Genomic DNA, 12570 nt, shown 5'->3' on the forward strand with positions numbered 1-12570 from the left:
CGCCAGAACTCGCCGTACAGAGCAGCCGTCGGACGCGACTCCTCGAGTCATGAGCGATGCTGCCCCGACCCCAGTGGCCCTTCTACGAACCTCCGATGGCGGGTGCTTCGCCGTGCTCAAGGAGAACCTCAGCGCCTGCAGCGAGTACTTCGACGCGCTCTTCAACGGGCCGCTGTCCCAGGCGAGTCGAGGTGACTTCCTCATCCCCGGGGTAAGCAAGGAGGCGCTGAAGGCCGTCGTGAATTACGCGAGCGTCGGCGACGCGGCGATCACGGCCGACAATGTCGAAGACCTCACCGTCGCCGCGGACCAGTTGCTCATTAAAGGTCTGCTCAGTGAGTGCTGTGCGTTCATGTCGCGAAACGTTGACGTGGAGAACTGCGTCATGGTCCTCGAGATGGCGCTCTTCTTTCACCTGGAACCATTACACAAGCAGGCGCTCCGTTTCATGCTGGACAATTTCGAGCGGGTGTATGCGGACAAAGGCGACTTCCACAGGTTGAGCCTTCAGAACCTCGAGGGCTTGTTGGCATCGGACGAGCTCAAGGTACAGAGGGAAGAGGTCGTCTGGGAAGTCACCGTGTTCTGGATCAAGGCGAGTCTTAAAGAGCGCACAATGTACTTAAACAGGCTGCTGCCGCACATCCGACTCTGTCTTATGAAGGAAAGCTACTTGAGAAAGGTTGTCATGCGGAACTCGCTCGTCGCCAACAACCCTCTCTGCAAGACGATCGTCAAGCGCTGTCACAGGATTCAGCAGTCTGAACACAACGCGCGCATTTTAAATCCGAGCCGCAGCTTATTCGTGCAACGAGTGCCAGCTGATATCATGTTCGTCTACGGCGGGGTTCACCGCGGATATAAGAGCAACACCTGGGAAGTATACGACCACAAGACCAACGAATGGAACACTGTGGAAACGGACTTCAGGCAGGATCAAGTCTTCGGCCTGCAGTGTGTCTCTGTGGGACACAGAATCTACGTCATGGGTGCCGACATCGCCAATCTGAGCCCGTTCTGCTACTGTTTCGACGCGGTCTCCGTAAAGTGGTTGCCCATAACGCCCATGAAGCATCTGCGGGCGTTCTTTGGCATAGCCGTTCTCGATCACTGCGTTTACTGTATCGGCGGCTCGCCCAACGGGATCGTCACGCTTGACACGGCCGAAGAATACGACACGGTCACGGACTCGTGGCGAACTGTAGGTAGCATGAACCACCCTCGGCTCGGCGCCAGCGCCACCTCTTGTGCGGGACGTGTCTACATAGTGGGCGGTTTGTCCACCAAAGACCTACTTCGGTCCACAGAAGCATGTGATTCCGTGACCGACAGGTGGACTGTTGTAGCTCCTATGAAGACCGAACGGCTCTTTCACAGTCTGGTGACGTACAGAGACAAAATCTACGTGGTGGGTGGCCTATCGTGCAAGGCGATCATCTGCGAGGTCTACGACCCAAAGAGTGGCAAGTGGTCCAAGGGCTCCAAGACCAAGAGCTTTACTGACAAGGTCGTGGCGGTTGTCCTAGACGACAAGATCTACGCCATCGGCGAGGCCAACCAGAAGGACTACAAGCGCTGCCTCGAGTATTTCTCGGGCGACGACCGGAAGTGGCACGCGGTTCCGGGTTACACGCCTCCGCGGTGGTTTTACTCGGCCTGTGTGCTCAGGAACTTGCCTAATGCCAAGGACTACATCAACAGGCCTAACCACATGGGCTCGAAATTTGCTTGCGCCGTGTTGTGAAAGCTCTGAGTAGGAAGAAATTCAATGATAAGTTAAAACGTTCTATATAGCGTTTACTTTTTTTTTAACGCAATGATGCATTTAACGCCTACATTTGCGGTTCTCGGCGTCAAAGTCATGGTATTTTTTGTTTTTTCCGGGCACAACAGCTGTAAGCCATGGGACGTATATTAAAGATCACCAGAGAGATAAAGAGAATGAACTTTATTTAATAGCAAAGTTCAAAACCTTCCCGGGAGGGCTTCTTAGTCAAAGAGCCAGCTCTCAAGCGTTCCCCATAGGGCTATTGGACAAAGGAGCAGCAATGTTCAAAACCTTCCCGGGAGGGCCTCTTAGTCAAAGAGCCAGCCCTCAAGCGTTCCCCACAGGGCTATTGGACAAAGGAGCCATCTTAATACAGAAATGCATTACATTTGTCAACATCTCGCACTGTGTGGTCTTCTGAGCGCGAACATATACTGGCCTAAAAGGAGGAGGAACGAACTTTTGTGATATGACAAAAGTTCGTATGCGCTACTCCAAGAACTACTCCAAGTGCATCTACCTTGTGCTTCAGTACTTTGCTATGGATCTCCGGAAGTACTTGGACGAACTGCCCAAGTCCGAAAGGCTCAGCAGTGAAGTGCTTAAGAACTACGTGCGACAGATCATTGCTGCCATCCCGTTTTGCCACGAGCGGCGGATGATTCACCGGGACCTGAAGCCGCGAAACCTGCTCCTCGATCTGAAGGGCACGATCAAGCTGGCCGACTTTGGCCTGTCCCGCACTGTGGGCGTACCCACCCCTGTTCTTACTCACGAGGTGCTGACCCTTTGGTACCGGGCCCCTGAGGTTCTCCTGGGCTCCCAGTTCTACTCGATGACCTTCGACCTCTGGAGAATTGGGTGCATCTTCTTCGAGATGGCCACCCGCAAGGTGCTCTTCCCTGGCGACTCCGAGATCGACCAGCTGTTTCGCATGTTCCGCATTCTGGGCACGCCGACGCCGGAGACTTGGCCTGATGCGGTGAACTTCCCAGCGTAGAAGACGACTTTCCCCATGTGGCGTGGGAGCATGTTAGCCGACCTTCTGATAGACTTGGAAAGCAGCGGTGTCGACTTGCTCACCAGGATGCTTATCTACGACCGGAAAAAGGAGGATTTCGGCACAGGAAGCCATCAGGCATGGGTACATCACCGACTAGAGCAAGCATAGGCAAGCCTGGGTCACTCAGGAGGGGAGCCTACCTGCTGACAGCACTCCTTTACCTTCACGTTCATCGTAAGAGCATGGAGTTTTCGTGGAGCGGGGATAGCCTATAACGTGGGAACGGGTAGCATTCTGTTAGCGCTTTTTTTTTGTGATGTCTTCAAAAAGAATGTGTGCGAAACGGGTGTTCGGACTCGTGTGCATGTGTTGGCGTGCTTGTGTTAAATTCACGTGGCGCTTGCGTGAATCAACGGCGTGTTCTGCTAGCTTCAGTGTAGAATTAAAAAGAAGTTTACAAGGCTAAAAACCTGAAGTTTGCTGGCTTGTCTTGCACAGTGAAGCACTATATTTATTTGTACATGCTATCAATCCTGCTGGACTGATGAGAGCGGACTGGAATGAGAGCGGAAGGTTGGGGGGGAGGCTGCGCATGTTAAAAGTCGGGCTCTAGTCCTTTGAACGTCGAATTTTACTGTTTTAGTTGTTATTGGCACAATCGTTTGGTGTGTGCGGTCCGCATCTGTACCCGGGAGTACGCGACCACGTGACCACCATCACAAGAGAGAAGTATCAAGGGTTCGTCGACTGGCCTCAACCAAGCCATTAACACTGCCGCATGGGGGTAGAAGAAAGTTCAAAGACAAGTGAAAGGAAAATGTGGAAATAGCTCCAGGGAACAGTCACCACCTGTGCCGATGCAGCTACGAAAAAACCAGATACCCTCACGCACTCTTTGCCCACTGCGACACCGCGGCGGGCAATCGCGCAGCCGACCATTCTGAACGAAACTGCCAACAGACTCACTTACTAACAGGCGTAAAAACGGGATTTTGCAGCGCAACACTTCAACCCACGAACACGAAAAGAGATTGGACAGGCGCTGTGTTGAAGTGTTGCGCGACAAAATCGCGTTTTTAAATTATGAGCCAACTGGGCCCCAAACAAACCCTCCTGAAATTGCGACAGACTGCACTGAAGACTTCAGGCGCCTTATTGGTCCACCAAGAAGGCACAGCACCGCGCACGACATCAGACACGTGCAGCTTTAGAGGGATTCCGGAGCCAACGTAACACCGCTCCGTGTTCCGGGACACGAGGGACACCTTGACAACGAACGGGCCCACGAGGTTGAAAGCAAGGCTGCACTATACACCGCTTACAGCGCGGGGACATGACGTCGCCGATCATGCTCCCGAAAAATTTGATGAAGAAGGGTGACGCCGCCATCAACAAAGATGAAAGGAGCTTCTCTTAAACACTCGTAAATGCGATGACCCCCAACCCGCGGGTTTCCCACGCAAGCTTTGCCATGCGGAAACGATCTGCATACGCCTACACACACAACATTGTCGCCGCAGGCGCGCCGTGGGCGCAGAACGATCCAGCACCAAGAACAGTGACTGCTATCTAGAAACATCACCACCATTAAGGTGCTTCGCCTGCAGGCATGAAGAGACCGTAACGATACGTCACTTCGTGTGATAGTGCCCATGCCTTGAAAATAGCAGTCCGCAGCACCGTGGAGACCGGATTTCACCGTCATGGCGGCGTAGAGAGGCACTGGGTGCATTGTGGCGCTTCGTATGCGAGACGAATGCATAGCCGGCCACTTATAATTCCCCCATCCCTCATCCTTTGCGGCCTGAAGCCGTTCATGTAGCAGATTTTTATTACAATTGTCGCACAACCCAAAGCGCATACGTGGTAGGTATGTCGCTGCGAGTCGAGTGTCATGGACGATACGGAACGATGCCCTGAGAACGCTCGCGCTCGAGACGCACGCGGCGCTGCTGGACCACCAGCTTGGAACCTGAGGATTCTGACGCCTCAGGGAAAGAGCGTTCGTTACAGGCCTCTACCACCAAAAGCGGGAATGATCCTTCCCTCCTTGTGGAGTAGACGAGACCCCTAATCCCTCGCCTGATTCCTTGGAGGCGGCTTTGGGCGGGTTGGGCAACCAGCTACAGAGACTGATCAATTGCACCTGATCCATCGTCATCGCAAGCGGTGCCTCGGACTGAGGGCTCCGACCAGAAAAAAAATGCGCAACCTCTTTCTTATGTAAATAAAGTTTTTCATCCGTCCATAATCTTTTACCAGAGCTTCAAAAGCGCGCAAGGCAACAACGAGGCGCCGCTTGCAAACTAGCTCGTGAGGACCCTGAGGTGCGGACTCGGAAACTGGCATGGCCACAAGGTACGAGCTTGGGTCGCGGCGTGCAAACGCAAGTAACGCCACGACCTGAAAGTTAGCGGTCGCGAAGCGAAGCAAAGACGTTAGGTGCGCGAGTAGCCTGACGAGCGGGAAGGACGGTGTGAACCAATGAATTCGGGCAAGCGTTTCCAAGCATTGACATTCAACACATGAGGGGATGAGCTCTGGGCGATCTTTTTCTGCTAAAGATACTCAGAAATGCTTTTCGGAGTGCTAAACGTTTGTGGAGGGTCGCTTGCGAGGTGGTCCCAACTACATAACGCTGACTTGGCAATTAGGGGGTGGCGGTGTGGCTTCCTTCCGCTTAGACGATCAGAGGACGCATTCCGAGTACGTTGTGGCGATCATTTATTTCCGTTTCCGCGCATGTCCTAAGACGACCATGCAGGTTGTTGCGAAGAGCGCTGGCAAGTCGCAACGATAAAAATCCGATGTTATAGACAAGAATGTGTATTCCAATTCCAGAGAACGAGGTTGTTGCGTTACGGCTGTTGGCAGACTACACTACAGGCCTTCAGTGGCCGCATCTGGCTGTAGATGGCCAGTTGAAGTAGCCGGGCAGGGGTCGCAGGAACATCAGCCGCTGTGAATGCTTTCTGGTGCCTCACTTGACGACCATCAAGCTTTTCGGTACCTAGTTTTCGGACAGACAAGCGGTAGGCATACAAATAACGCGTGCAGTTGAGGGTGGCCTCAAACGCCGGGGGCTGACGCGAAAATTGGAGGTCTTTGTCAAGGAGAAGTTTCGAGGTGTAAAGAAAGCTGCTGACAAATGCCGAATGGGAGGGCTCGTCGTATTGTGACCAGCCATTGGTGTATCTTAACAGCCAGTTTTTTTTTTCAGGCAGGGTGCTCAAGAGAACTTTACGTACCATAAGTTAAAACTGAGCACATGTACAGGATGCAAGCCCGTTTTTTTTTAGGAACAAATCTTCGAATGATGACCATGCTGCTTAGTTGCATGCAAACAGAGCTACTTAAGCAGAATAAAAAAGCACAGAGAATATATGGCAAGTCTGTCATGTTTGCATTCAGATATGTACCAACTAGCCCACTTGAACACATTGTGGCAATGTGCCGTGGTCTGCAGTGTCACAAGCGCGCCGCAGATGTGTAGCGGTGTGTGGAAATGCTTAACAGGCGTAGTGTCCATGCCATCAAGCGGATGCATTGAGACATTGAGGCGGCATGTGCCAAAAAATCTGCGTTGGGTCGGAAACGATGCAAGCCTCGGCATGATGAGGACCCAGAAAGATGGCGCACATAGAGGTCTTGCGGCATTCAAAGCAGTGGCGTAAAATAAGCGCTGGCCACATGACAGGTGAACGGGCAGCCCCGATCGATTCATTTGCTGGTGAGCGGTTTGGTGAACAGGCTGGCAAGCATTGGTAGATAGGTGTTGTGAAGCTGTGAATCAAATTTGGAGTGGTTAGAGATGATTACTTGATCGGTAAGCTGTAGCTGTGGTGGTTGGCTTTGCTAGTTGGCACCACAAAGCGAAAATGGGTTGAAAAAGCAACCTGTTGCTTTTGATATGATTTCATATGGTACGTACCCAAGGTGGGGAAGTGGTCTGAGATTGGTGTAGAGCCCGCGAAAATAGATGGAAAACATATAAATGAAAAGATAATGGGGATTTAGCAAAGAAGATTTTTTTAAAAGGTAGTGCGTTCCTCAAATACCTTTTGTCACCGCCTTCCTCCCGCTTACCCCGACCTATATATGTGCAATCAGGAAGATAAAAACTTCAGTAAAAACCGAGGCGCTGTTATATGACAGGGCCTTTTTAGATCCTGTCTTGGTGCAGTTGCGATATTTGCTTTATGTGATTTTCTAAACTAAGTTGTCTACCAAGTTCGTGGCCTGAGTGAGCTACATATGTCCGAAGTAAAGAAGATAATTTCTGTTGCTGACTCTGGCAATGGGCCATTTCACTTAGCATAAAAGGGCATCACTACGAGACCCTAGCTTAAGAAAGTATTTTTTGCAGACGCTGGCGACTGCCTTTGTAAGTGGTGAGGTGGGGAAAATAAAAATGCAGCTTACTTGGAAGAAATTGTGGTTGTTTCCATGTGCGTTGAAACCCTTTTGTCCATAAGGTCGGTGATGTCCGTCGTGACAGCAACACAATAATTTATTGTGCCTGCCAAAGTGTGAACGAGCTGTCCAGCAAAAAAACTGCACGTGCGTTAATGTTTCTTTGACTTGTTACTTACATCCGTGATACTCCATCTCGAACGTATGCTTAGAGGTCTGTGTCTTTGTCACTCGTTCAGTTTCACTTCCTTTCGTTCACTCTTGCGTACAGTTTTCTTCTTTTCTCATTTCTGCGCTCGTTCGTGTCCTGTACATATATTCCCATTAGAGGTGTTTGATCACTCTGTGGAATCTTGCCTGAGTTACGGTTTCACTGTAACTTTCTCTTCGTTATTACAAAACTTTTGGTAGCGGCATGCATTACCCTTTAAGCTTTGTACATGCACGGTCGACCAAAATGAAAACGAAGTGGACACTCAGATGCTGGATTGCAAGGTAAATTAAATTAAGGGCACAATATTGCCCCTTGCTTGACGTCCGTTCAAGACAGTTGCACGCTCCTTTCCACATCACCCGGGTACGCTTCAATTCGTGTATGCTCTTCACTGCCGAAGATCACACGCCGAGAAAACTCTCAAGGTTGCCGCTTGGCTTTATCGCTTGCTCTCTTTAAAGGGATCGGCACGATGCGATAGCTGCGCTGATGTAACACAGAAAGAAATGTATAGACTGCTCGGATGGTAGAGTGCTGCTGTACACTTGAAAAGATGGTGCATATATACCCACAAGGGCGACTGACCAGACAGCGAAGAATTTAAAGCCTAATATTAAGAATGAGTTTTAGAAGAAATATAGAAAGAAAAACAGTTATCTAATAATTAACCAATCTGCAGTAATCTACAAATGACTTGAACTGAACAGGAACTCAAGCCCCAAAAAGGACGACACAATCTACCCAGAAGAATGTCAGTAACAATGCGCACACTGTGGCATAGACGCGGAGCTATACCACATGGTTTGTGCCTGCCAAGACAACACGGAAGCAGAAAGGATAGAAGAACCAACTATTGAGCTGTGGGAGGAATTACTGTCCAGCTTAGACCGGAAAATTCATCAGGAGCTGACCGAAAGGGAAAGAGCAGCTGCAAGATCCAATTGCCTTCCGGTATACGAGGCCGACCGCCAATTTTAGGTATAATTAAAAATGTTTTCACCATCATCATCTACAAATTCAAACAGGAGATGCAAAAGAAACACAAGTGTGCAGGAAGAAAACGACGCTCTTGACACTCGACGCGAGAACTCATAATCACACAGAAAAGAAGAAGAGATAAATAATAGCAAACTATTCGTAAGTAATATTAGTCTGCTTCTGTTTCAGACGGGTTCTGATCTATCTTACGGAGACAATCTAGCGCAGCATCTTTTGCTGCAGCAGAACAGAAAGTTCGGCCAGTCGGGACGTAATTTTTAACTGGAACAGCGCAGAGACAACGGCGAATGTAGCAAGCGCAACTTTACTAAAATTAAAGCAGCCACTGTTGCAGCATTCTGGTGGGACTGCCAGCAGCGCGTTCAATTAATGACTCCGTCACCTACACAAGAACAGCCCCCCAAAATTTGAGATTAAGCCAAACTTCTTTGCTTTCACTAACACCGACATTCGCGCGCGCTTTGCGCCTTGGCCCCACCCTTCGCACTCGCTGCGATCACCGCGAGACCCCGGGAAGCAAGACTAAATTCTATTTACGACGCGTCTAAATTCTCGCTCCTCTGGATTTCACAGCCTGCGCGTTCACTAAGAGACAAAGGCGAGTTCATCCCTCGACTCACATCCGCTCCGGCACTTGGATTCTGACCTGCTGCCCGTCGCGGTAAACAAAGAGGCAACGGGAGACACTGACCGCCAGAACTCGCCGTACAGAGCAGCCCTCGGGGTCGACTACTCGAGTCATGAGCGATGCTGTCCCGACCTCAGTGGCCCTTCTGCGAACCTCCGATGGCGGGTGCTTCGCCGTGCTCAAGGAGAACCTCAGCGCCTGCAGCGAGTACTTCGACGCGCTCTTCAACGGGCCGCTGTCCCAGGCGAGTCGAGGTGACTTCCTCATCCCCGGCGTGAGCAAGGAGGCGCTGAAGGCCGTCGTGAATTAGGCGAGCGTCGGCGACGCAGCGATCACGGCCGACAATGTCGAAGACCTCACCGTCGCCGCGGACCAGTTGCTCGTCCATGGCCTGCTCAGTGAGTGCTGTGCGTTCATGTCGCGAAACGTGGACGTGGAGAACTGCGTCATGGTCCTCGAAATGGCGCTCTTCTTTCACCTGGAACCATTACACAAGCAGGCGCTCCGTTTCATGCTGGACAATTTCGAGCGGGTGTACGCGGACAAAGGCGACTTCCGCAGGCTGAGCCTGCAGAACCTCGAGAGCTTGTTGGCGTCGGACGAGCTCAAGGTACACAAGGAAGAGGTCGTCTGGGAAGCCACAGTGTTCTGGATCACGGCGTGTCTTAAAGAGCGCAGAATGTGCTTAAATAGGCTGCTTCCGCACATCCGGCTCTGTCTTATGAAGGGGAGCTACTTGAGAAAGGTTGTCATGCGGAACCCGCTCGTCTCCAACGATCCCCTCTGCAAGACGATCGTCAAGCGCTGTCACAGGATTCAGCAGTCTGAACACGAGGCGCGCATTTTAAATCCAAGCCGCAGCTTATTCGTGCAACGAGTGCCAGCTGATATCATGTTCGTCTACGGCGGGATTCACCGCGGATATAAGAGCAACACCTGGGAAGTATACGACCACAAGACCAACGAATGGAACACTGTGCAAACGGACTTCAGGCAGGATCTAGTCTTCGGCCTGCAGTGCGTCTCTGTGGGACACAGAATCTACGTCATGGGTGCCGACATCGCCAAGCTGAGCCCGTTCTGCTACTGTTTCGAAGCGGTCTCCGTAAAGTGGTTGCCCATCACGCCCATGAAGCATCTGCGGGCGTTCTTTGGCATAGCCATTCTCGATCACCGCGTTTACTGTATTGGCGGCTCACCCAACGGGATCGTCGCGCTTGACACGGCCGATGAATACGACACGGTCACGGACTCGTGGCGAACTGTTGGTCGCATGAACCACCCTCGGCTCGGCGCCAGCGCCACCTCTTGTGCGGGACGTGTCTACATAGTGGGCGGCTTGTCCACCGAAGATCTACTTCGGTCCGCAGAAGCGTATGATCCCGTGACCGACAGGTGGACTGTTCTAGCTCCTATGAAAACCGAACGGGTCTTCCACAGCCTGGTAACGTACAGAGACAAAATCTACGTTGTGGGTGGGCTATCGTGCAAGGCGAACATCTGCGAGATCTACGACCCAAAGAGTGGCAAGTGGTCCAAGGGCTCCAAGACCAAGACCTTTACGGACAAGGTCGTGGCGGTTGTCCTGGACGACAAGATCTACGCCATCGGCGAGGCCAACCAGAAGGACTACAAGCGCTGCCTCGAGTATTTCTCGGGCGACGACCGGAAGTGGCACGCGGTTCCGGGTTACGCGCCTCCGCGGTGGTTTTACTCGGCCTGTGTGCTAAGGAACTTGCCTAATGCCAAGGACTACATCAACAGGCCTAACCACATGGGCTCGAAATTTGCTTGCGCCGTGTTGTGAAAGCTCTGAGTAGCAAGAAATTCAATGATAAGTTAAAACGTTCTATATAGCGTTTACATTTTTTTTAACGCCATGATGCATTTAACGCCTACATTTTCGGTTCTCGTCGTCAAAGTCATGGTATTTTTTTTTGTCCGGGCACAACAGCTGCAAGCCATGGCTGCCGTATATTAAAGATCACCAGAGAGATAGAGAGACTGAACTTTATTTAATAGCTAAGTTCAAAACCTTCCCTGGAGGGCTGCATTTTTTCGTCCTGGGCTCCCAGTTCTACTCGACGCCCGTCGACCTCTGGAGCATTGGGTGCATCTTCTTCGAGATGGCCACCCGCAAGGTGCTCTTCCCTGGAGACTCCGAGATAGACGAGCTATTTCGCATGTTCCGCATTCTGGGCACGCCGACGACGCCGGAGATATGGCCCGATGTGCTGAAGCTTCCAGTGTACAAGACGACCTTCCCCATGTGGCGCGGGAGCGTTTCAGCCGACCTTCTGCCAGACTTGGAAAGCAGCGGTGTCGACCTGCTCACTAGGATGCTTATCTACTACCCGAAAAAGAGGATTTCGGCACAGGAAGCCATCGGGCATGGGTACATCAACGACTAGAACAAGCATAGGCACGCCTGGGCCACTCGCGAGGGGACTGCCTACCGGCTGATAGCACTTATTTACCTTCACGTTCATCGTAAGAGGATGGAGTTTTGGCGGAGCGGGGACAGCCTATAACGTGGGAACAGGTAGCATTCTGTTAGCGCTTTTTTTTTGTGATGTCTTCAAAATGAATGTGTGCGAAACGGGTGTTCGGACAGGTGTGCATGTGTTGGCGTGCTTGTGTTAAATTCACATGGCGCTTGCGTGAATAAACGGTGTGTTCTGCTAGCTTGCGCGTAGGATTAAAAAGAAGTTTACAAGGCTAAAAACTTGAAGTTTGCTGGATTGTCTTGCACAGTGATGCACTATATTGTCACGTTGTAGTGACGGCAATCCAGCAGTCAGGAAGACAGCAGCAAAACTTGCAAATGAAGCTCTTTATTTGGGCTGACTTGCGCCGGTAAAAGAACTGAATCACTCGGCGGCGGCGTAAGCAACAAACGTGCTCATCAGTCGTCGAACTACAAATGCCCGCTGCTCGCGGCATCGTTCAATTTAAAGCCGGCAAGGAAACTTCGAGATAACAGGTCGAGATCATCTAGAGTAATCTGGAAACACGTAGATGCAGCTCGGCATGGTTGTGATCAATCGAGATTAGTACGGTCGCTTCTCGCGTCACGAGCACAAATGATAACACCCCTTTCCTGCGGCCTTGCGCGAACGAACGGACACTACAATGATACGAGGCAGTATGAGAGGGGAAGGTTGGGGGGAGGAGGTTGCATATGTTAAAAGTGTGGCTCTAGTGCTTTGAACGTTGAATTTTACTGTTTTAGCTGTTATTGGCACGCTCCTTTGGTGTGTGCGGTCCGCATCTGCACCCGGGCGTACGCGACCACGTGACCACCATCGCAAGAGAGAAGTATAATGGGTTCGTCGACTGGCCTCAGCTGGGCCATTAACACTGCCGCATGGGGGTAGAAGAAAGTTCAAAGACAAGTGAAATGGAAATGTGGAAATAGGCCCAGGTAACAGTCACCACCTGTGCCGAAGCAGCTACGAACAAGCCAGATACCCTCACGCACTCTTTGCCCACTGAGCTACCGCGGCGGTTAGTCGCGGAGCCGACCATCCTGAACAGATTCACAT

The 12570-nt window shown here is 51.4% G+C and overlaps 1 protein-coding gene and 2 pseudogenes across 1 annotated transcript; all 3 read left to right on the forward strand.

Moving 5' to 3' along the window:
* Window positions 1-49: 49 nt before the first annotated feature.
* On the forward strand, window positions 50-1744 carry LOC149358953 (kelch-like protein 10). Its single transcript, XM_089568945.1, has one exon. It carries the CDS (start codon window positions 50-52, stop codon window positions 1742-1744), a length of 1695 nt encoding a protein of 564 aa, XP_089425071.1.
* Window positions 1745-2252: 508 nt separating this feature from the next.
* LOC149358954 (cyclin-dependent kinase 1 pseudogene) lies at window positions 2253-11436 on the forward strand (annotated as a pseudogene).
* LOC149358955 (kelch-like protein 10) lies at window positions 9138-10832 on the forward strand (annotated as a pseudogene).
* Window positions 11437-12570: the final 1134 nt, after the last annotated feature.

This window comes from Amblyomma mixtum, chromosome 2 (genome assembly GCF_055824585.1).
Source record: "Amblyomma mixtum isolate Tamu chromosome 2, ASM5582458v1, whole genome shotgun sequence".
NCBI classification, from domain to species: domain Eukaryota; kingdom Metazoa; phylum Arthropoda; class Arachnida; order Ixodida; family Ixodidae; genus Amblyomma; species Amblyomma mixtum.